Below are 26,643 nucleotides of genomic sequence, written 5' to 3' on the forward strand. Positions count from 1 at the left end.
AGAGGGAGGGAGATAGATAAACTTTTATTTCTAACAAATGACTCAACTATTATATGTCTAAGATGTTATAATATAAAAAAAGATCATAGAAATGGATTGGATATACGTTGGTTGGGAAAAGTGATGAGAAGGGGTAAAGGGTAAAGGGAAAGGATGTTAAGAGAGAGAGAGAGAGAGAGAGAGAGAGAGAGAGAGAGAGAGAGAGAGAGAGAGAGAGAGAGAGAGAGATTGTGCTTACTTGACTTGGACTAATCGATTTTTTTTTTCTTTTCTTTCTTTTTATGACTCCTGAAATATTATCTTAGTTGGATAGATAAAGAACGATATATATACATATATGTGTGTGTATATGTATATGTATATTATATATGATCGATACATTCGATGACACGCGTCGGATCGTTTGAAAATCATTAGTTTTATTTCATATGTTGGATACGATTAGATATAATATATATATATATATGTATGTATGTATGTATGTATCGTATTATAAATGGCGATCAGTCTTTTTTAATTAACGACGACGATAATTCGATGAAATTTTGATATTAAAGAGAGATAAATCGTGATTAATCGCATTTGAAAATTATTAGTTTCTCTTTTTTTTTTTTTCTTCATATTAATCATATCATCATGCGAGCAGAGAACTTGTTACAACAATTTTCCTTTTCCTACCCTTTCCCCTTTATCTCATCGCATCCTCTCTTATCTCTTTTTCATTATCTTTATTTTCTTTCTTTTATATATTTCCTCCTCTTTTATTTTTATTCTAAATTATTACTTTTATTCGCCTCGCTCTCGTCGGACATCTCTTCTTTCTTTCACGCATACGAATAGGATTGAAAATAAGAATAAGAATAGGAATAAAAAAAGAATGACAAAAAAAAAAGAAAAGAAATAAGAAGAAATAAAAAGAAGAGAAAAGAAAAAAGAGAGAGAGAGAGAGAGAGAGAGAGAGAAAAGAAAGAAAAAGAAAAGGATCCAAGTCGGTCTTTTGAGTGATACAACGACAATATTATAAATATATATCTCGAAAATCCCTTTGAAATCGCGACTCCGAATGCTCGTTGTCTCCTTTCTATCTCTCTCTCTCTCTCTCTCTCTCTCTCTCTATCTCTCTCTCTCTCTCTCTATCTATCTATCTATCTCTATCTCTTTCTCTCTCATTGGTTTGGTCCTGTAAACTCACGAGACCGTAGCATACGTGACAAATGGACCTGGTGGAATACATTACTCGGCACTTATCCTTCGAAAATATAGACTAATAGCTATACGTTGCATATAAATGGTGGCCTCGCAGGTCTGACGATGAAAGAAAGCGAGTGAAGTCGTTGCTTCGCTCATTCAAAACGTACCTCTTATGCTAAATCGTTCTCCTTTCTCTCTCTTTCTCTCTCTTTTTCTTTCTCTCTTTCTCTCTATCCATCTCTAACTCTATCTCTATCCCCATCTCTCTTTCTATATCACACACTTTTCCATTCTATTATTTATCTATCCTTCTTTTTTCTCCTTTTTTCTTTCTCTTCACGTTGCTACCTAATTTATGTTAGTACTTATGTACATTAACCATACGGTTCTATATTTATGCAAATAATATACGTACGCTGGTAATTACGTATACGTAGTACGTATTGTATCTAAATATACAACTGGTATAACTAGAGGAATTTTATTTAAGTATATATATATATATATATGTGTGTGTGTGTGTGTGTAAGGTATTTTATGTTGGTATATGTAGTACAATGAAAGAGAAGATTTAAGTATTTGTATAGTAGGGATATGAAAATAAACACTGTATCCTACGAATACAATAAATCACTATCACAATCTAAGTATCCACTACTGTACATAGTCATTATATAGGTATATATATATATATACACACACACACACATACACATGTACATATCTCTATTTTATCTGATAACATATATCATAAAAGAAACCCATGTTCAATATGTAAAGACCTACGTTATTATCTTCGACGTTTAATAAAATATCGATAAACTAATTAGACATGAATTGCTCAGAAATATTATCTGTTGAAAAATTTTATTTATTAATTTCTTCGCAAATCTCTCGATCATCCATAGAAAATTATTTCAACGAACAAGAGAAGAAAAAAATGAGACAGAGAATACCTCGAAAGGATTCCATCGTTGTTTCTTTTTCTTTTCTTTTTGTTTTTTTTTTTTTCTTTTTTTTTTATGATGATAAAGAAGTGGGAGTAATAAAATCATTAATAAAAATTTTTTTTGGTTGTGTTTTTCGTCTCTATTTCTCTCTCTTTCTCTCTCTCTCTCTCTTTTGGTGTGTGCTCCTGTAAACATCGCTTTTTACAGTCGTATCCCGATCGTAAAAGAGTGGCCCCGACGTTTTCGGGATCTACGTTAGGGCAACCAGATCGAATCGACTTTTCGGTTTACGATCGAACCTTTAAGCTACGTGGAAACATTGTCCTTTGTGTGCTGTGTGAGAAATTCTTTCTCCTTGAATTTTTCTTTTTTCGCTTCTTTTTTCTACTTCTTCTTCTTCTTCTTCTTCGGTTTCTATTTTGTTCCGAACGAAATTAAGCTCGTCAAAAAAATCGCCAAAAGGGATAGGGTTGAAATATTTGTATACAGATTTGTCGAGTGATCTATCATTCTTTTTACTTTTGATTAAATTGATTCGATTAAATTGATCCTTTTCTTTTTCATATATAAATTTATATATACGTATATATATTTATATATATATTTTTTTTTATTTTCTTGCAAATTTATTCTTTCGATTCAAACGAAATGTTAAAACGTAAAAAGAAAAAAGAAACGTTCAAACAATACATATGGATTATTATCGGCATATTAAATGATCGTTCTAAAAGAAATAATTAATGAAAATAATTATACACGGATATTTAATCGCCCAATTTGTTTAATTATACGTTCATCGCCGCCTATTCTCGCATCGTTTTTTTTTCATCGTCGTTATATCTAATTTCGTTCGATGTTTGATCGAATCGAAAGAGCAAAAAGGAAAGAAAAAGAAAACGAAATGAAAAAAAAAAAAAAAAAAAACAAGAAAAACAAAACGTAAAAGAAAAAGATGTTAAATTCACAGAACTAACTCTCATAGGAAGAACTTAACTATAAAGCTATTCATATATGCACGAAATATGGAATATGAAATTAGCATAGATACATAACTACTTACATACATATATGAAATATAAAATGTAGAACACACATACGTATAAACTCATTCACGTACATACGTATATATATATATATATATATATATATATATATATATATATATATATATACATACGTAGACCTAATACCAATCTATAGGTATATAAAATAAAAATGCCACGTGGAATAGATAAATATATATATATATATATATGTTCTTCATAAATAAAATATAAAACATATCCTAAAAAAGAAAAAGAAACAAAAAAGATATCAATAGATATAAAAATCTAATTCAAGTTATCACTGCTTTATAATTAAACAACTATCAAACCAAGTGACCACATTAAATGCATTACATACATACTTACATACATATATATCTAAGAGTGTATATATGTATGCATTTATTTATACGACATGTTACAAGTCATTGAAATAACGCGAATTTATCTACATCACAAAAAACGATACAATCGAAATACATACATACATACATACATACATACGTACGTACGTACGTACATACAAACACATACACATACATACATCTCTAAAGGATATTACAAGCTTTTTGTAGGCGGCATACTACTACTGGATATAAGCCGTGGAACTCGCATTTAAATATCAATCTTCGGGAGAAAAGAAGCCTCCGAAGAAAAAGATAAATCGAGTGAAAGAAAGAAAGAAAGAAAGAAAGAAAGAAACAGACAGACAGACAGACAGAAAGAAAGAGAAAGAAAGATATATAGAAGTCGCATTGCTTTTGGTCTCTCGAAAGCATAGGGTCATTATGCGTTCGAGGGTCGAACGGGGTCCGATCGCGGCAAGAGTGAGAAAGAGAGATAGAGAGAGAAAGAGTCAGCGAGCGAACGAACGAACGAACGAACGAACGAGCGAGCGAGCGAGTGAGTGAGTGAGTGAGTGAGTGAGTGAGTGAATGAGTGAGAGAAAGAGAGAGAAAGAGAGAGAGAGAGAGAGAAAGAGGTGTTCTCGGACAAATAGAAACGTTCACTTTGGCCGGTTGGAGAGACTGTTCCTCTGAGGTCGCCGGCTACATAGCGCTGTCGTGTAAACACGCGCTAACTGCCTCCTCTTACCCACGCCGATCTTCGAACAACCTCCTCTCTCCCCCCTCTCTGCCACCCTCTTTCTCTCTCTCCTTCTCTTAATCTCTCTTTCTCTGTCTTTCCTACCTCTCGTGTCTTCTCTTCTATCTTCTCTTCTTTCCCTCAAGCAGCCTCAACCCCTCCTACACCACCCTACTCTTTTCTATCTTTTCTTTTCTTCTCTCTTTCTTTCTCTTTCTCTTTTTGTCTTTCTATTTGACTATCTATCTATCTATCTATCTATCTATCTATCTATCTATCTATCTATCTATCTCTGTCTGTATCTCTATCACAATCTCTCTCTCTCTCTCTCTCTCTTTCTCTTTTTTGTATCTCTTTTTATCTTTATCGCTGTCTCCGTCTTTCTCTTTCTCTCTTTCTCTATCTATGTACCTGTCTGACTGTGTTGTCCTCGACGGATATCTCACCGTCCGCTACCGTAGTTGTTTTATTTTTTTTTCTCCTCCTCCTCTTCTTCTTCTTCTTCTTCTTCTTATTATTATTATTATTATTATTATTATTATTATTATTCTTTCGTTTTCTTTTTTTCTTAATCTTGCTCCGAACTGAGAATTTTTATGAGCTCTTCTCTCCGTCTTTCTGAGTGAGTTTAAACGTTGAGTATCTGGTTATAGATTGTAGGTAGTCAATTTAACGTTCTTTCCCTTCGATCGATCTATCGAGGTTGATTGACCAAAAATTATCGATATTCGATTTTATGTATACTTAAGAGAAAGAAAAATAAACAAAGACCGAATAGAAAGACAAAACGCGAATAAATATTAATCGTTCCAATTTGTAAAGGATTAAGACTAAGATCCACAAAAACAAAAAGAAGAGAAAAGATCGGATAAAGAACGAATAATTCGGCAGGCAGTTCGGTCTCACTCAGTTAAAAAAAAAAAAGAAAGAAATTGTATAAAAAAAAAAAAGGATGAAAAAAAAGGAAATAAGAAAAAATAAAATAAAAAAGGTGAGACAAGTGGACAAGCAAAGGCATTGTCCTCTAGTGGCCACAAACGACGTTCTTCTTCGTTCTTCCACTCCGAGAAGATCACGAGGATTCGATAGAAAAGAAATAAAGAAAGAGAAGGAGATACATACATACATGCATACATACATACATATATATATATATATATATATATATATATATGTATTGAAGAACCGCAACAGTGTCGACGAAGACGAGGGAGTTGTTACCGTGAGGGCTCTCTTATTAACGAGGAAGCGAAACAACTCGCACTGTTACGCTAATCGAACGAGCATACAAAACTTGTACACGTCGATATATATATATATATATATATATATATATATATATATCAGTCGCAATCTCTCTATCTCACTCTTTTTTTTATTTTTTTTTCTATCCTTCTTTCTTTCATATCTTCTCTCTTTCTCTTTCTCTACTTACATATCATTCTTTCTTTCTATCGTCAACACGGCCATCTTTGTTTCGAGTTTCATTGGTAAGAGAAAAAGAAAGAAAGGAAAAAAAATATATAAAAGCAAACGCTTACGTGAAACCTTTTTTTCGAAGATACGATGATCTCAAAGAGAAATTCGTTTGTTTATCTCTTTGTTACTACTACCATTACCAGCATCCCTCTATCGTGTTCATACACGTTGCTAGTAGTTTATTATATATATTTAATATTTAATATTTATATATATATATATAATTCTTATTCTTATGTGTTTAATAATTCTTCGAAAGATATTGATCATCGACATACGTTATTGATCGTTATGAGATTATGATAGATCGTGAATATTTTTTTATTCCCTCTTCAATTGTCGTAATGATACTTTCGAACGCAATATGTTAAACTATTTCAATGATAAATTATTCATGTATTATATATATATATATTTTTTTTTTCTTTCATAGATCTCATATGATTTATCGATCGTACGATATCCTCTATAATAATGCTCGATAAAAAAAACGATCTGATATCAGACATTGTATAATTGAATTATTCGAACTTAATGATAAAATAATTTTATAGACAAATCTTTGTTAATCGTATTAATCGTATTAATCATAATGAACGTTTGATAACGATCGAATATTGTCTCGTTTAATTATAATTATCACTTACAAATTATTAATCCTTACATAAATATTATATTAAACGATCTTAATATTACAATATATTATATAATAATCGTGGATTACAACGAATATTTCGATATCTCGTTTTCTCGATCTCTCGATCACTCCTCGTTATTAATCTACCTGTCATACAAGTAAACTTCGATCAATCTCATTTGATATCGAACTTTCTCTTTATTATCTCGTTCCGATCTCGTTTGATATTAAAATGAAAAAATAAAAATATAAAAAACAAAACAAAACAAAAAAAATCGAAATAGAGACTGACGTAAGAAGTCATGGGGGTGAAGAGAGGATGCTGTAGAGTGGATGGAGATACGAGAATATAGATCACAGTGATGAATAGAGTTAGATCATTTGGTTTAGAATCAAATTTATATTATTACTCGATCTTCGATAGAAAGGCAAGTGAATGTGTTCGTTCCAATGTAACATTCTTAACTCTCCTTCTTACATTCTCTTTCTCTCTCCCTCTCTCTCTCTCTCTCCCCCTCTCTCTCTCTCTTTCTCTCTCTTTCTCATAGCAGTTGGAATAATTTACACCTCGATCAATCTCATGAGGTTTGTGTACTCGTGTTTTCTTGCCTGTAGAAAAGCGTCCGTTGTCCATTAACACTCTCTTACATTACCCTCCTTCCCCTCCTCCCTCTTTTCCTCCTCCTTCTACTCCTTCTCCCCCTCTTCCTCCTTCTCTGACGACGACCGCCTTTCTCCCCCTCCACCATGATTCCCCTTCGTCTCTTCTTGCTCGTTGAAACGTAAATTACCATTTACAATGCTTAGATTTATTTTTTCTCTTTCCTTCTTCTTCTTCCTCTTTTTCTTTTTCTTTCTTTTTTTTTTTCTTGTTCTTTTTGTTGTTTCTTCTTTACGTACATTATTTATTTCTATCGTTACGTGGAGTAGATCTGGACGAGCAATTTACAGAAACAAAGGAGAACTCTAATTGTTCATACGTGAGATAGAAAGAGACAGATTATATATACATACATACATCTATACTGTGCCTATTTTACATGTGGGTGTGTATGTGTGTGATAAAAATTATCGAACGTTTTCTAATTACGGTCTACGCTGTCTCGAGTTTCTAATTGATCGATAAATCTGTCATTGTTGCGTGCGATTAGAATATTTCCGTTTAGCCAATCAATTTTCTTTTTCTTTTTTATTTCTTATTTCCTTTTTTTTTTTTTTTTTACGCGTTTGTTGCTTTTGCTTTTTTAACGAATCTTTCGAGAATTCGTAGATCTTCTTATTTCTTTTTCTTGTCTTCTTCTTCTTCTTTTTCTTTTTTTTTTTTTCTTTTTTTTTTTGAGTACAGGTATAGAAGATATTTTTTGTTTAGTTGGAGATGGTAATATTCGAGCTCATTCGATACTTTGTTATTTGTATCTCGATTTATTATAATCGACGAGTCGATCTTTTTGATCCATGATGATATAGATCTCTCTCTCTTTCTCTCTCTGTCTCTATAGCTTTGTAACTTAGTCGATTTCGATCTTTGTCTAACATAAATAAGATTCCACTCGCCAAACCAGATGAAAATAATGTATATGTATGTGTATATATATATATATATATATATATATATATATGTATGTATAGGGTGGAACAAAATTTCTTAGATCAATTTAAAATTCGATTATTTCTTCTCTTTTTATCTCAGATCATTCAAGCCAATTCTATCTTCAAATTTTTAAACCGTTAGTTAGGTTTGTACGATTAGCTTATTTTCAAAATTACTATTACATTTAAAATATCTTCATGAACAGTGACGTTAGTTAAATATTTAAATACTTTTCGCTCAAATCATTTAAATAATTTTCCATCCTGTATATTTTGATAAGAAAGAAAAAAGATATATATATATATATATTATATAAAAAAAATTGTATTTTATAGATCGAATATCGTTAATCGATCTCTCTCATGAATATTATCTTCAATTATTCGAATAGAATCGTTCTGAATATATATATATATATATATATATATATATATATATATATGTACAGCTTATACTTTTATGTATTTATTTATTTATTTATTTTATTTCATTTATTTTCTTTCAATTTTTCATTATATCGAATGGAAGTAGACCTTATCACGATATCGAGATCAAATTGAACGAGTTGTCTCTCTCTTTCTTAATCTTTTTCTTTCTCCCTCTTGTTGTTCGATGCTACCGAATTAAATCGAGTCGACTGTTCGACTGTATTCGCACACAGGTCGTATAAATCTTCTTTCTGCTCGATCGTGTTGCCTTCGAGTTACAAAGTGGTTACCCAAACGTTCGTGATAAAAAAAAAAAAAAAAAATAATAAGAAAGAACAGAAATAAAATTAAAAAAGAAAAACGAAAAGAACAAAGGAGAAATAATGTTCGATCGAAAAATGATCGTATTTCATCGATCCTTTACATTTCGTCGCCTCTTCTTTTGCATTCTTAAATTTTACACACACACACACACACACGCAAGGTATTGCTAAGTAAAAGATAAGACGGAATTATCCTTATCTCGAACAATAATGTTGAAACTTAATAACGAAAATGTTTCGAAAAATTCTTATTCTACAAAGACGATAGTATAAAAATCGTAATGAGGTTAGCTAATGTACATTTAACGTATTAGATAAATACGTTCTTCGTCGTGTTTCTTTATCGTCGTCTATCTTTCTCTTTCTCTCTATAATATATAACACGTACCCTAAAATTTCTATAAATATATATTATCTTCGCACGTTCGAGAACAGATGTTATATATCCTTATCTAATTAAAACTTAATCTCGCTTAATTCTAATTCTAATTCTAATATCAATCGAACATATATAACATTTTGTCTAACGAATATTGAAACGCAATAATCTTCGTTGTCGTTTATCTCTCTCTCTCTCTCTCTCTCTCTCTCTCTCTCTTTCTCTCTCTTTCTCTTTTTCTTTCTCTTTCTCTCTATATATTTCGAAATCTTCATCGTTAACTAATTAAAAATCGAATCTAATTGTTATCCTCGAAATTCTAATACTAATACCAATATTAATTCTAATTCTAATTCTAATTCTAATTCGTACGAAGATTATTAAAACGAAATAAAATCGATCGCTTTTGGATTAAATCGTCGCGTAGTTTAGACGTTTGCTTCGTTACGACCTATCCAAGCGACTGAGGGACGTTCGAGGAAACATTAAGAGCTACGTCGTATTTAATGGAAGAAAAAAGATGTAAATATACATACATATACGGTTAAACATCGTCGTCGATTGTTGAATGTTATTGAAGAAACATTTCTTATCATCAAAACATATAGGTAAACAAAAAATGTTAGATGACTCATAGCTAACACACATCTATATAAAGAAAATAAAAACCTAACAATAATAAATCGAACGTTTAGTTCGTTCTTTGAAATTATATTGTAAGGACTAAGGAAGGTCAATACTATACGTGTGTATAAACTGTGAGAAAGAGAGAAAGAGAAATATATATTTGTTCTTTATATTTTAATATTTCGAATGGATCGATAATTAGTTTATTGTTTTATGGAATTAAATCATATCTCTGTTATCACGATCATTAGATAAATCGAAAGAAATCGTCTTTCGTATTTATCTAAAAATAAAAAATAAGAACAGTACTTTCAAAGGCATTAATTTTCCAACCAAAATATATATATATATATATATATATATATATATAACATTGAAACGTTGAGAACCCTTCATTAGATCAAATAAATCCAGAGAAGAAGAGAAGAAAGAAAAGGAAGAGAAAGATGTATGGACGTATGCATTTCCCAGTAAAAAGAGAATAAATAAAAAATGAAAAAGAACAAAACCAAAAGAAAAAAGAAGCAAACAAACAAAAATCAAAAACAAGAAAACATAAATAAAAATAAAACTCGACAGTAACAAAAAATTAGTTTTATCGTTAAAGATGCATTGCGTCGTTTTATATTATACGATGTTACATGCACAGTTAAGATCTCTACCTCTCTCTCTCTCTCTCTCTCTCTCTCTCTCTCTCTCTCTCGTTTTGTTTCTCTTTCCTCTATTTCTCTCTCTCTCTCTCTCTCTGTCTCTCTCTTTCTCTATCTCTCTCTTTCTCTGTTTCTGTCTTTGTCTCTTTCCCTCTCGAGGGTAGCCGCGATGCGTGAAATTGTCGGCGTTCGGACGATCGGCTTCTTTCCGTCGACATTTACGAGGGAATTAACCGCGAGTAACGAATGACCGCGGGGTGGACGTGCGCACTGAGCTTCGCATTTCCGGTTGGGCGTCATCTTTTTCTCATTGCCAACACTATAACCACTAAAACCATCCATTCTCTACGATCCCGTAGAGAAACCTATTTTCAAAGGTGCGACCACCAAATCGTCATATATATATATATATATATATATATATAAATAATAAAATTATTTCTAATCATTAGTTATTTGTCAATTTTTTCTATTCTATTCTGTATTTCTTTTTTCTTTTTTTTTATAAATAAATCGAAATTATATATATATGTGTGTGTGTGTGTGTGTGCGTGTATAAACGCAATCGTCATCGTTTAAAATTAATATCCACAATAATATCAATAAATTCAGCCGAGTTTTGGATAATTAGAGGTGTCGAATAAAAATACCTGTCGCATTGACGTGAGAAGAGTAACGAGTAGTATATCATCGTCGATAATTCTTACGTTGCTAGTAGTCGATTTTGTCTCGAAAAAAAGAAGAAAAAGAGAGAGAGAGAGAGAGAAATAAAAAGGAGAGAGAGAGAGAGAGAGAGAGAAGGGTGCTGTCGCTTGTCACATAACTCTTTGCCCTTAGGCGCTAGTACACGCGTTCGTGAGTGCAACAGAGAAAGAGAAAGAAAAAGTAAGAGTAAGAGTATATATATATATATATATATGTATGTATGTATGTATGTATGTATGTATGTATATGCGAGACAGAGAAAGAGAGAAAGAAAGAGAAGAAGAGATAGATATAGTCGAAGCTTTTTATTCGCGTCTCTCAGAAGACTGAACGACTACGACGACTCGAAGTCATGCCTCGTGCCGAGAAATTTTTTTCTCCTTGAGCGAGAAAACGTAGTGGACGCGTGAGATAGCTCGTTCGTGCCGAGGAGACGTCCTTTCTTCTTTTTTTCTTCTTCTTTTTTCCTCCGATCTTTTTTTTTCGTTTCACTCTCTCTCTCTCTCTCTCTCTCTCTTTTTTCTCTCTTTCTTTTCTTGTTCTTCTTTCGCGCGGGAAAAATTCAATCGTCGTTTTGGCGCGTGCCGTATCGTCCTTTATCGATTGCTCGCTACTATATTAATTTCGTTTCTTAAATCGAAACGTTGTAACATTTTTGAACGGATGGACTTGTAATTTTTTTTTCCATTTATTTCTTGCTTTATCGGTTTATTGTTTTCGTTTATGTCATTTCATGTTCGAGCAAAAATTCGATTGTTTCGAGGACTCGAAAAACTTTCGCTCGTTAATGCGTATTAAAAAAGAAAAAGGAGGAGAGAAAAAAGAATGAAAAAGAAATAGAAAAAAGAATAGAAAAGGAAAAAAAAAAAAGAAAGAAACTCGTAGGTAATACCATTCAAAGACATTTCTTTATATACGATAAGAGACGGCTAACTAAAAAGAAATCACGATAATAAAAGCCACACGTCGTCATACTCAATACGCATCGCGAATGATTAACGTGTGACCTCCAGCACCTCGTTAACCTCGTTCCAACTTACGGAACAAAGTAAGTAAAGCCGATCGTAAAGCGACTCACGATCATCGATTTCTTTCTAATTTTCAACTAGACAGAAAAAGAGAAATATATATATATACACACACACACACATATACATATAAAAGAAGAAAAAAAACCCTGAGAAATATCTCGAGGACCACCCGGTTATTTCTTGTCATCAAATTTGATCGATAAAAGAAGATAATTAAAAATCGCTCGCTCGAAAAAAAATTACGATCTCGAGAGTAGAAAAAAGAAAAAAAACAAGAAAGACTGATGATATCCTCTTTTCTTTTGCTGTTTTTTATTTATTTATTTGTTTATTTTATTTTTTTTTTTTTTTTTTGTATGTTCGAAAGGTTTAGAGAAAGAAAAAAGAAATAGAAAAGAAGGTTTTAAGGGTTTATAAAACGTGTTTGAATGGGACACGTGTTGGCAGCTTAGAGAGAAAGATATATATATATATATATATATATATATAGGAAAGAAAGTCGTAGAAATAAGACAGAAATCAAAATTCGAAGGAAGCTGTAAAAGTTGATCTTTCGTTGAGTGTCAAAGCGAGGTAGAAAAATGTAATAAGAAAGAGAGCGAGGGAGAAAGGATGGAGCGAGAGAGAAAGAGATAGACATAAAAATAAGTTGGAATAAGAAAGAGAGAGAAAGAAAGACAGAGAGAGAGAGAGAGAGAGAGAAAGAGAGAAGAGATTAGGGCGGTCAACATAAAGGTTGCTTAGGTGCGATTTAATATTTCCAGTTAAGAGCATAAAATCGTTTCTCTATCGAATGAAAAGGACGTGAAGGGTCATCTTTATATGTTCCTTTACGACGCCGACAGTTCGATATGCGTCGTCGTCGTCATCGTCGTCGTCGTTGTCGACTTTGGCACCTATTTCTCTCTCTCTCTTTCTATATCTGTGTCTGTTTCGTATTCTTGACATCAGTTTTCTCATCTTCTTCTTCTCCATCTTCTTTTTTATCTGCATCTTTCTCATTTTCTTCATCTTCTTCATCTTCTTTTTCATCTTCTCTTAAACGTACGACTTGAGGTCTTTTACTCTTTCGTCAAAGAGAAAATCTCAAAATCGTTTTCACGTCGTTCGCTACTTATACATACTCGAAATGCTTGTCACTGTCTCGTTAAACTGTCCACGTTCGTGTTCATCTTTGTTTTGATCTAAACTCGATTTGTATATTCATAGATGTGCATGGTGATACGCACGTGTATTTAGAGACGTTACTCTCTCTCTCTCTCTCTCTCTCTCTCTCTCTCTCTCTCTCTCTCTCTCTCTCTTTCTCTCTGTTTGTACATCTATCCGTCTATCTGTCTCTTTTTATTTTAATCATTTTTCTTTTTATACGTATATATGTATATATGTATATCGTTTTTCTTTTTCTTTTTTACTCTCGTAAAGAAGATGATCGATAGACGGCGAATTATATATAAATAGAATTTTCGACCTCTTTAATTCTTCTTCTTCTTCTCCTTTTTTTTTTCCTAATTAAAAAAAGAAATCTTTCTGCTCACAATTCGTCCACACAATTTATTTATTTTCTTTCGTATATTTGAATAATTCCGTTTAAAAAATAATACAGTCGACATAGCGTTCGCGAGAGATGGATGACGTATTATATAAATGTATTTAATTTTCTAATGTTTACATATATTTGATAAAATGACGAGAATCTTGTTAGAAAAATGTTAGATGTGACAATTTTATGAAAGTTTTCTTTTCATTTATCCACCTAAAAGATTTAAAGATTCGAATCTAAGAAAGAGTATTCTCTCTTTCTCTCTCTCTCTCTCTCTCTCTCTCTCTCTCTCTCTCTCTCTCTCTTTCTCTCTATCCTTCTATGAAAAGCAAAAGAAAGAAAGAAAGAAAGAAAGAAAGAAAGAGATAGAGAATCTAAAGATAGTAGGAGCTTTCAAAGGGATAAGCAAAGTGTATATACACGCGATTGGATCTCATCCGGGGATTAGACTCTTCTCAATCCATGAGAGAGAAAGAAGGATAGATAGATAGATAGATAGATAGACAGATAGATAGAGATAGAAAGACGATATCGTCGAAGGATAAAGCCGATTGATTTAGTCCCAATAATTGAAGTGTCCCTAGATTCCATTTATTTTCGATAAACGACAAGACTTTCCCATAGAGTTACAATTATCACCGTCCGTATTGCGATCGTTCGCGCGAGAAAACGAATTGGAGAAAAAAGAAAAAACAGTATGGGATATCTTCGACTAAGTCTCTATCTATCCTTTTCTAAGCGCCGATTAGAAGACTCCACTTGATCGACTTTTTTCTTTCTTCTTCTTCTTCTTCTTTTCTTTTCTTTTTTTTTTTTGTGTGTGTGTTTTCTTTTTTCGAAGACAAGACACAAAATGATTTCAAATAAGACGAGAAAATAATTATCCTCGTAATTTCTTTTTTTCTTTCGACGTTTGTGTATTTTGTTTAGAGCATACTGTTATACAATTATATATTTTTATGTTAGGATATATATATATATATATATATATATATATAGGATATTTGTTTTTTTTTTTTTTTAACAATAATGCGACTATATTTTAACAATGAAATATAATATTATATGGTATATACGTATTATGATAAGAGAAAGATATATATATATATTTTTTTTTTCTTAAACAATTGACCGCATTATAATAATTAAATATAATATTATATTAATCTGTAATAAGAATAAGAAAGAGATATATGATATATTAGTATCATAATTGTAGTTAAAATAATTGCATGTAACGTAATAATTATTATAATTACTCTCTCTTTCTCTCTTTATTTATCTTTCTCTTTCTCTTTTTTTCGTTCATCTTCAACACTCTGGAAACAAGTACATGATCTTGATATCTCAAAGGAAGATGTCTCACTATCTCTTTCTATCTGAAGTAACAAAACGTTTCCTTTTCTATTTACGAGAGTATCCTCGTTAGACTGCTCGTTTGAACGTTGTAAAAAAAAAGTTGCAGCCCGATGGTCGGTATAATTGGACAATTTTGAAAAGTAAACTCAACGGATGTGAACTCTAATCTCTAATCTCTTTTTCGTATTTCTCTCTTTCTCTTTCTCTTACTTCTTTATGATTTCAAAAAGAATTGAAGAAAGTGATCGGAATGAAAACAATGTATAATAAACTAATCTCTAATATCTCTATTTCTTCGCGAGTGCAAATAATTTCGAAAGTGATCAAAATGAAAGGAAAGGAAAAACGATGATAATACAATAATTCAACTTAACGTTGCTTCAGCATTTTAAGGAACGAAATGTAATTATTTCTATGAAACTAATAGTGACATTTATTAAAAAAGATATAAAAAAGATAAAAAAAAAAAAAAAAAAAAAAACAGAAGAACAAAAAAGAAAAAAGAAAGTGCAAAGTTAACGTGATGCACGAGAATCATTGATACCAATAGTTACAGAGAAACGTTTAGGATTCTAACTAAAGTCAATATTAAAAAAAAAATGTTACTAAAGATAGAAAGAGAGAGAGAGAGAGAGAGAGAGAGAGAGACTCTAAAAAGGAAACAGGGGAATGATTTAATAATAATTTCAACGACATCAAAGGGTTATACACAGAGACATGGATTACTTCGTAAATCATTAGGAAAAGGCGCATACGTCCCGACAGCCCTTTTTCTTCAATTTTTTTCTTTTTTCTGTTTCTTTTTTTTCCCCTTCTTTTTTGTAACTATTAAACACATATGTTACTATCTTCCTTCTCCTTTTATATCACTTTTATGACGCTCCCCTACTCCTCCCTCTTCCCTCCACCACCATTTCACGATAAAGATTACTCATTATTGTTATCATGGTTCTCTTCTTCGAAACGTTACTAAACACACGCCATATTGCTATTTCCATTGCTCCATTTTCTTCCTTTCTCTTCATTGTTATTCCGTACGTATGTACATATATATGTACGTTAATCTTTATCTATTTTTTTCCTTCTTTCTTCTTTTCTCTCTCTCTCTCTCTCTCTCTCTCTCTCTCTCTTTTTTTCGATACGATAAGAACGTATACCCACATGTAGGTAAATTATCTTCGAACGCGTGATCGGAGAATTTTGTGATTGAAATTTATGCAAAATGGTCGTTCGATAATTATTTTGTACTAATTGTTTCTTTATTATTTTTTTTTTTTTTTTAAAGCTTACCATTTTTATAAATACACTTCCAAAAGGAAATTATCGAATACATATGTATATGTATACGTATCTTAGTCGAGTATATGAGTAAAGGAGTCTCAAGAAAGTCCTATCGAAGTTTCTTATCAACCGGAAGACACATCTTCTTATCTCGATCTTTAGTACCGTGCAAAAAAGTCGTGCATCGATAATTATTGCTCGTAAAACTAGCGACGTGTATACCTGAGAAGGTAAGAGTTAAAGAAGGGAGAGAAGTCTCTCTCTCTCTCTCTCTCTCTCTCTTTGTTTTTCTTTTCAAGAGTTCGTTACATTCATCGCAGTGGCAAAGTTCACGTTCTTTCCAAGTCAATAAACCTCGACGAAATTTTCTAAAATCGTTTACATTGGATTAGATCGATGATCTTTTTATCTTCTCATTTTTTTTTTTTTTTTATATTTTTTTTCTAACGATATAATACTTACAAATTTCTGATTAACCTTAATCGATATATTTATCGATGAGAACAATTTTTATTAAAACGGGATTACCCGTACAATTGTTTTTTTTTTTATTTGGATATATTATCGCATGGGAGAGTTAACGTTTAAAACAAACAATAAAAGAGAAAACAAAAAATATCGTTGGAAACTGAATGAAATAGTTTTTCGCGTGAGGAAAGCCCTTCCCCTCTTCTTCCACCCAATGCTCTCAACCCTTCGCAATCCCTAAAAAAAGCAAATCGAAATAAAAAAAAAAAAAAAACGAACCAAGAAAGAAAGAAAAAGAAAAAGAAGAAAGAAATCAAATCTCAGATCGATTTAACGAAGCAAGGTAGAAGAAGTTAGCCCCGTGGTCTCAGATCGATGATGAGAAAAGAGAGACAGACGCTAATCACGAGTCTTTCAAGTTCCTGGCGCTACTTACAGCTCGTACATCGATCATCAAGAATGTTGGAAGGGAAAAAGTTCGGCCGATCAACGTCGGGCCCCTATCAGGAATTATTATTCACAAGCTTCGGAGGGAGAAGGAAAGAAAATAAAAGAAAGAAAGAAAAAGAGAGAGAGAGAGAGAGAGAGAGGAGAGGGAGTTGAAGGGCGGAGCAGAACGGGCACATGCATCATCGAGAGCAAATTCCGTAGGCCTATCTTTATTTACCTCCATCGTTGAGAGAGGATGAACAAAGAGAGATAAAGAAAGAGCGAGAAAGATATGTTCGTATAAACGGATACCAAAAGAAAGAGAGAGATAGTTAGATAGATAGATAGATAGATAGATAGATAGATAGATAGATAAAGAGAAAGAGAGAGATAGTCTCTCGGATCTTCACGTGGCTGCCGTCAGTCCGCTTAACTGTAGATCAATCAATATAAGCTGGTTGAACCCCTCTCTTCCTTCCTTCCCCTTCACATCCACATCCTTATCCTCATCCTCATCTTCTCTCTCTCTCTCTCTCTCTCTCTCTCTCTTTCTCTCTCTTTCTCTCTTAGGTTGCCCCTAACGAGCTCATCGCTCGCATAGCCAAAGAAAAAACACGAGAAAGTGGTACAAAATGGCCCGTTGAGAAATGCCGTCAGTTGAACCACCTCTCCTCTTCATCCTCATCCTTATCCTCATCCTCATCCTCATCCTCATCCTCCTTTTCCTCTTCTTCTTCTTCTTCTTCTTCTTCTTCTTCGATTTCTTCGTCGTCTTCTTCGTCTTCTTCTTCTTCTTCTTCTTCTTCTTCTTCTTCTTCTTCTTCTTCTTCCTTCTGAGGAGTCCTCGTCTCGTCTCGTCTCGTCTCGTTTCGTCTCGTCTCGTCTCGTCTCATCTCGTTTCGTCTCGTTTCGTCTCGTTCGGCTAAAGGGTGGCCAAGAGGATGGCCCGCGAGGGCGTTGCCATGAAAACTGAATGGTATATATGAAGAAATGGATGGACTCTATCGCGTAGGATGCCCACAAAACCCTTTCCAGATCATTTCTCAGGTCCACCTTTCGTCTAATTACTTTACTTTCAGACGTTTAGATCGATCGTCGATTTCTTTTTTTATCTTGTCTCTCTCTCTCTCTCTCTCTCTCTCTCTCATTCTCTCTCGATCTATCTATCTTTTTATCTTTCTCTTTATTTTTCTCCATGTTTATCTCCGTCTTTATCTCTGTCTTCCTTCGGAATATTCTTGATTATTAATTATTCATTCGAGTTACCATAATTCTTCGATCTCTCAAACGCAATGTATCACGTAGAAATGTATATACATATATCGTGGATAATATATTTTATTGCAAGTAGTAGATAGCGTTGTTTATGGAGTAGTTTATTTGTGTAGTTTAGAAACAAATAATATGATAAGAGGAGAGAATGAAATCACAGTTGATTTTCAATTCAAATAAGAAAAAGTTTCGTTCTGTAATTAACTGTTATTAAGTGCTATTGATAAAACAATTCACTTGTTAACTCATATATATATATATATATATATATATATATATATATCTCTTTTTCGTCTTCTTTTTCCCTCTTATATATTTTACTCCTGATTTACTCGTAATACGATTCATTGTTCCATACATAAGAAGGTAAATATTTCGAAGAGTGGTCGTCGCCACCCATCCTCGCACGCCCTGCAATTTTTCAACCGCAAAGTAATGGCGCCTCGTGTGTCCATGCACTTCCTGTTACTTCTTCTTTATCCGTTTCTTTTCTCTTTCTTTTTTCTTTCTTACTTTTTTTTTTTTTCTTCGTGATCGGTCGTTGTCATTGACCATAATATCTCGACCATATATATACATATATATACATACATATATATATATAATGTGTGTGTGTGTGTGTGATATATATACGATAGCAATTTTCTTATCATCACCTTGATTCTCACCTGTCATTAGACAAACGATCGTCCAATATCGTTGCTATAATAATAATCAAATACGTAAATCACATGTGTTTTAACAGTACTCCGATCGCGTGTCCCGAGTCAGCTCGTTATCGATACCAATGATTAGATCCGACCATCTCCTTCTAATCTTTTTTCTTTTTTCTTTCTTTCTTTCTTTCTTTCTTTCTTTCTTTCTTTTTTAATTTTATTTCATTTTGCTTTTTCTCTTTCTTTCTTCCTTTTCTTTTTTTGTTCTTTTCTTCTCTTCTCCTCCGTGTTAATACAATTCACCATCGGCGTAGACTGTCATTAACGAATAGGAAAAGACCGATCGGATTCAATTAGTCTCATATTCGTGACTCTAATCACGTGATATCCGTGTTAGAATGCAATAAGATTGAGGTTTCCAATAGCAATCATTTGGTTTATTTGACACTAGTGAATTATCGCATTAAACGTGTTCCCTATACGATAAAATTAGTACGATAGAGTATCGTTGAAATGACATATTTTTCAACGCGTTCGATTCGATTTTAAAACGATTATTAATTATAAACGAATTAATAATTAACGATTAATCTCGTTTCCTCGATACTATTCGAATACGTAACGTTGCGAGAAATGAGGAAAAGATAGAAAAAGAAAAAAGAAAGAAAGAGAGAGAGAGAGAGAGAGAGAGAGAAACAAGGGGACGATGAACGATCGACAGACGAGACGAAGCCGTAAATTAAATATTATTCACCCTCGATATGGTGTTAGGTGGCAAGCAAGGTTTCGTAAGGTTCGTCCGAAAGATACTCTCGTACGATTTGTTGAATGAAATTTATCGATGCGGCAGATCTACGAGTAGAATGGCTATGCAAAAAGGTACAAAAGTTCTGGTAAGACGAGAAGCAAGACAGAGATAGAAACAGAAACAGAAAGAGAAAGAAAAAGAGAGAGAGAGAGAGAGAGAGAGAGAGAGAGAGAGAGAGAGAGAGAGAGATGAGACGTGTGCGGCTTGTCCAAGGGAACGTTTAAGGGACACGAAAGTTAAAGGGTGAGGGGAACTCGTATTATAAAAGCAATTAGAGCCTCTCAGATTAGATATAGCACATCGTACATAACAAATATGATAATACAAGAAAGAGAAAGAGAAAGAAAGAGAGAGAGAGAGAGAGAGAGAGAGAGAGAGAGAGTTGAACTAGGCCCGAAGGGCCCGTTTCGTTCGTACGAAGGGCTTTCGGGTTAAACGGAATCATTAATAATCGGAGCTAACTAATCTGTCCGTTGCTATGAGCTCGCTCGTTTCACTCCTGTTTTTATTACCGTGCCGCGAGTAACGTTTTATTCCTTCCTTCCTTCCTTCCTTCCTTCCTTCCTTCCTTTCTTCATTTCCTTCCTTTTTTCTTCCTTTTTATCTCTGTTTAAACTACGAAATACGAAATGCTTATAAATGTATATGATAATGCGAGAATGTTAAGATCTGTGATCGGGGAAAGGGGAAGATATATTAATACAAAAAAGAGAAGTAATAAAAAAAGAAGAGAGATTGAAATAGTACGATAGTATTACGATAGTACAATATAGATAAGTGTTATAACGATCTTTTATCAAAATAAAATCAACGAGAGAATTTATTTAATAAAAAAAAAAAAAAAAATAAATAAAAAAATAAAAAAAATAAAATAAAAAAAATGAAAGTATCGATTAGAAAGAATGCGATGTTTTATATATTCAATTTTTTTCGGAATGGAAAAAAGAAATATAAAAAGAAATAGCGCTCATAACTTCGTAAATATACATAGGTATATGTATTTGTTTAATTATTATTTATTTTCACACTTTTCATTTTTTTTCATTACAGTTATACGAGATTAATGACGATCCTAAACGAAAAGAGTTTCTCGACGACCTCTTCAGTTATATGCAAAAACGAGGTAAGTTTTATATACGTATTTATACACATACATATTACTTCTACCTATACATATATATAGAAAAAAAAAATATATATATATATATATATACAGATACACACACGTGCGTATCGTCGAAAGTGAATATTACGGAGTTGTCTTCTCGCGGTTCTCGTTACTAAACTTTTCAAGCAACCCTTCGACACATTTGTTTTATCACTATAGAACCGAGTCGTTACGATCGTGGTCAACGGTCTACGACGAAAGATAGCAAAAGAGAAAGAGAGAGAAAGAGAGAGAAAGATAGAGATAAAGATAGAAAGAGAAAGAGTGAAAAGTCGTGTGAACGAAAGACTGCGAAAACGAATCGAAACCCGCATCATTCGGCTTCCTGAACACGTGGATGGATCCTTCGAACGTAAGGTAACGTCGTTAACGTCGTAAACGCGTCCACGTGGTTAAAAGGATAGAGATAAAATATAACGTATAACATCTGCCGTTTAATAGTATTAGTATTAGTAATAGTAGTAATAGTAATAGTATACTAGTGTAGTTAGAAATGAACGAAATTAGAATGCAAGTCGTATGCTAGAAGAGAAACAAGGAAAGTGTGCGCCTTGTCAGACGTGTTTCCGTTCTAAATTACACTCGACCGTAGATATCACCTCTCTCTCTCTCTCTCTCTTTACGTCTATCTCTATGTCTATCTTTCTTTTTATCCATCTATCTCTATATTTTGTTTCGTACATCAAGGATATTAATCAGAAATATTTTATCATCGACGATATATCTGTATGTTGTTTTATACAGTCACTTTTAAGAATAATAATAATAATATATATATATATTTTTTTTTTATTCGATAAAATCGTAACACGTCGTTATAAATTCTATTCATTAACATTCGTTTGGTTCTTTTAAAATTGACTCTAAATTCTGACGGAATTAACGCGTGAAGATTAATGAAATAGAAAAGAAGGCAAAAAGGATTAAATCGATAAAAATCTTGAAATCGGATACACAAAGATATATATATATATATACATACATACATACATACATATATATATATATATATATATATTTAACGAGTATAGTATAGAAACGAGATTATGTTTTCTCGCTTTTGCCCGGAAACGTCGGACTAATTATAAACATGGCGACTCCACCATCAATCAATCCTGCGTTCAGTGATGCCACGGATTCTCGTGTTTTCACGACGTGTTTCCGAACGTCTGGGTACACGACATAGTAATAGTAATAGTAGTAGTAATAGTAGTAGTAGTAGTAAAGTCTTTGAATCTGAAAACCAACGGTGCTATTATTGTAACCTCTATCTTTTCCCCTTGGCAATAATTAGACGACGTTGGTTGGGGACCAACGAATTTCTAAACCGATCTAGGTCTCTCTCTATCTAACCAGACTTCTTGACTATTATCTAAACAATGATAATCTTCGATAACCCAGTTATAAAACACATCTCCTTCTACGCCTACCCCACCTCTTCGTTTTTCTCTATGACGAAGTAGAAACACGTTGTCTCCCTTTTCTTTTCCTCTTCTTTTTTTTTTTTTAATCGCAATTTTTTAATTTTACGATTTAATTTTACGATGTATTTTAAAGAAACAATGTTAACGATCGATAGACTTTTTCTCTTTTTCTTTTATATAGAATCGTGCTATTTAATCGCTACAAAAGGTACAAAAAAATATAAAAAATCACACGAAATGATTACTCGTATCGCTAATTAGAACGATAATACATAGTATCCTATAGATAAATATTTATGTATATCATTTCTGAGCAAGTAGTTTCATACACACACACGTACACATATATATAACCACCTGCCCTCACCTCACCTCACCTATAACACCGCAATTATAATGGATCTCCTAAGAGGTGGACATCGTGTTCATCGAATAAATACAACGACAGGAAGAGTTTTTAGGGATCGTTTGGGATCGCAGTAAAAGATCGACGCGCGATTCTTCGGATCATAAATCGTTCGAGAACATTATACCTACATACCTCTACACACACACACACACACACACACACACACACACACATCCTATATCTATATACATAATATAATGTATTTTCGAATCGATCGAGAGGTGGACGTAGTCGAGATTAAAATTCAGCTATTGGAATGAGAACTGAATGAGGGATGGGAATTCGTAGAGGAGGGGGGAGGGAGGAGGTTTAGAGTAGGGTGGAATAGGGTGGTGATAAAAGACCGCGACGTTTCTCGTAGTCCGTCGGAGATATCCGATCCGATCCTATCCGATCCGATCCGATCTTTCTCTTCTTGTTATTCTTGTTGTTGTTGTTGTTGTTGTTGTTCTTCTTCTTCTTCTTCTTCTTCTTCTTCATGGTGTGGGTCCACCACCCGCGGGGTCCGTTATTGTGCCGGCGTTGCACAGTGGTGTGCCTCCACCCCTGGCACCACACACTCCCGATAATTCAACGTTAACGGAGCGCATAACGCCTTGGCACACGGTTAACCATATAAAAGACCATTCATCTTAAACGCGGCGGGTATTAGTCGAGCCACCACCAATTTGTGTTTGCTATCGGCACTCTCACCAAATAGCCACTTTTTCTCACACCTTCTTTGATAAGTGTCTGACGGGAATATTCAAAATGAGAGAGAGAGAAAGAGAGAGAGAGAGAGAGAGAGAGAGAGGTAATATACGTTCCGATATACAGGTAGATATGTATGTAGATATACTTTGCCAAGAAAAAGTACATAATGGATATGTAATTATTTATGTGAAGACATGATGGTTTTTCTTTTTTTGTTTTTTCTTTTTGGTATTTCTTATACCCTTTTATTTTCCTTTCTTTTGATCTTTCTTCTTTCTTTTCTTCTCTCTTCTCCTCTCTTCTTTTCACTTTTTTTTTCTTTTTTTTTTTTTTTTTTTTCAATATCGTGATTAAGATTCATTCTGGAGAATTGTTAAGAGAATTTTTTGAAGAGAATCAGTTGTTCCTGTGATGAAAGAAACGAAGAAAAATTGGCGATCCAATTTACAATATATTATTTATATATACGCGTTTATGTATATCTAATTAATATAGATTTAATAATTACATCATACACTTCGAGATTAAATATAAAGTACATACGTAATGAATAAACTAAGTATAAGAGATATGATATTGGAATAATGAAACGATAACGAAAGACGTGGTTGTAATAATTATTCATATTGGTATTGTTTTCGATATATAAATATATTTATATATGTATATATATCGTGAGTGCATGTTAAGCATAGTATGTAATCTCAGATACGCACACACACATACATACTCGTTGATAATATCAAATGAACGTGTCGATGGGTTTAAAGGAGAAGCACATTACCCGTGTATATGAATTACATTCGCGATTGAAACTCGTTCGCTATAGAAAAAGAGTGAGAAACGAAATACTACGAAGAGAAAGAGAGAAAGAGAAACAGACAGACCGAAAGAAAAAGAGAGAGAGAGAGAGACCTCAGGCTGTCGGAGATTTGCATATTAAATGGCTAGAGATTTATAACGGTCCCGACTGGAAAGGTGCCAACGATAGCGACGATAAATAAGAAGAAATGGCGTTCGGCTACGCGAACTTTCGATTGGATAAATTTTGCGTGGTCGCGCGTCTTTTGTTCGTCATCCCCTTTCTTATAATACTCGTTCATCCCCCTCCTCACTTCTTCACCGATCCCTCCCTCACATTCAACAATATAACTCCGATAATAATCCTCTACACAAGTGCACAAAAACGATCTAATGCGTTTTATCGATCTCTTTTCTCGATCGAAATTATTATTGTCCGATACGTACGTCGAACGAAATCTATTTTATACTCGTTCGTTCATTATTCTAATTAAAAAAAAAAAAAAAAAAAAGAGAAAGGTAAGGGGATTAGAAATAAAAGACAAAAATACTTGTATAGATCAAGCTTTGCATTTCACATTATGATTTACGAACGATTCATCTAATCTTTTCTTTTTCGCGATATACTTCGATACTAACAATAATAATAATAATAATAATAATAATAATACATAAATCTATGATATAATAAATCATATAAAATAATAATATGATATAATACAATTCACTTGAATTTGTTGAAACAATTCGAAGCGTTTGTTGAGACATTCGAATAAAAAAAAAAGAAAGAAAAGCACATACTTATAAGTACATACGTATACGTGTAAATAAATTTTGTCGCAGTAACATCCTAATCGATTTTTACTTTTCGCGATGAATCAAAGTCGAACCAATGTAAGAAACAGAAATTATGCTACGTAAAAGAGGGAAAGGAGGGAGAAAGAGATGGAAGAAAGGTAGAAGGGAGAAGAGCGAGAAGGGATGGTGAAGAGAGGGAGGGAGTAATGGGGAGGTCTATTGTATCCACCGGTCAAGATTCGCGTCGCCTTACGGCCCTTGGAAAAAGAAAAAGAAAAAGAAAAAGAAAAAGGAAAAAAAAAGAAAGAAAAGGAAAAAAAATACTTTTTTACGCGGCGCAGCTAATGCATTAGCTTGGCGAACACGTGTTCGGCACGAACACTCTTCGCTACATTCGCGAACACGTACCGCGTGCGTGCCGTCTGCGTATACAACCGAACCACATAGTATATATGAGACTTCTTCTTTCCCCCTCCCCTCACTCTCTTTCTCTCTCTCTCTCTCTCTCTCTCTCTCTCTCTCTCTCTCTCTCTCTGTCTCTCTTTTTTTGTGTATATGTGCGAGTGTATACGTATTCCTGTTTCTCATTTTTTCCTCATACAAATACATAAGTACATTTAATCGTTCTATTTGTTTATTGATATAGAGATATAATATATGTATATGTAAATGAAATTGTTAACTTAATACGTAAGAAACGTTTCGTATAATTGAATAATTTCAATCAATTGTTCTTGAATTTTCATCGACGATTTTCATACGTAAGATTCTGAATAATTTAATAATGTCAATTAATCGCTCTGGTTTTTTTTGTCGAACAACTTGGATTCATTTTATTTTATTTCTTTTTTTTTTTTTTTTTATTATTTTTGTAATTATTATTTTTAGGTATTATTTATTTGTTTTTTTTTTTTTTTTTTTTTTTTTATTGTTTCGCAATGAACGAAATTATTTGAATAAGACAGAGAGAATACATTAAAATTGATCGATCAATAAATTTCCAAACTATTGTCAATTTTTTTATTTGATATCAATTTATGGTGATCATATTAGAAATGAATTTTTCAATTTTTCGATTAGACTTATAAGGAATAAGGAAATAAAATCTCTCTCTCTTTCTCTCTCTCTCTCTCTCTCTCTCTCTCTCTCTCTCTCTCTCTGTCTCCCTCTCTTTTTCTCTCTCTCTTTCTTTCTTTCTTTCTTTCTTCTCTTAATTGCTCTGGTATTTTGTACGACGAGCACGTTCATACGGCAAACCGAGCAATGGCACGACACATTGTAACTAGTTCTAAATGTTGACTTCGACTGGTAACAATGAAAACAAATCTCGAGATCATTATACGAAAATAGTTTTGTTCTCTTTCTTTCTCATTTCTATTATTTTCCTAGTCTCGATTATTCGCCATTGAATTTT

At 33.0% G+C, this 26,643-nt stretch overlaps 1 protein-coding gene across 5 annotated transcripts in view; it reads left to right on the top strand.

Annotated features, from left to right (window-relative positions):
* Positions 1 to 26,643, top strand: part of LOC122636663 (protein dead ringer-like) — a 133,624-nt gene that overhangs the window by 83,694 nt on the left and 23,287 nt on the right. For all 5 annotated transcript variants that reach the window (XM_043828151.1, XM_043828147.1, XM_043828146.1 and 2 more), the window contains one exon: positions 20,987 to 21,059. In XM_043828151.1, the coding sequence (XP_043684086.1) occupies positions 20,987 to 21,059 (73 nt within the window). The remainder of the gene's footprint in view (positions 1 to 20,986; positions 21,060 to 26,643) is intronic.

Source organism: Vespula pensylvanica, chromosome 23, assembly GCF_014466175.1.
Source record: "Vespula pensylvanica isolate Volc-1 chromosome 23, ASM1446617v1, whole genome shotgun sequence".
NCBI lineage: Eukaryota > Metazoa > Arthropoda > Insecta > Hymenoptera > Vespidae > Vespula > Vespula pensylvanica.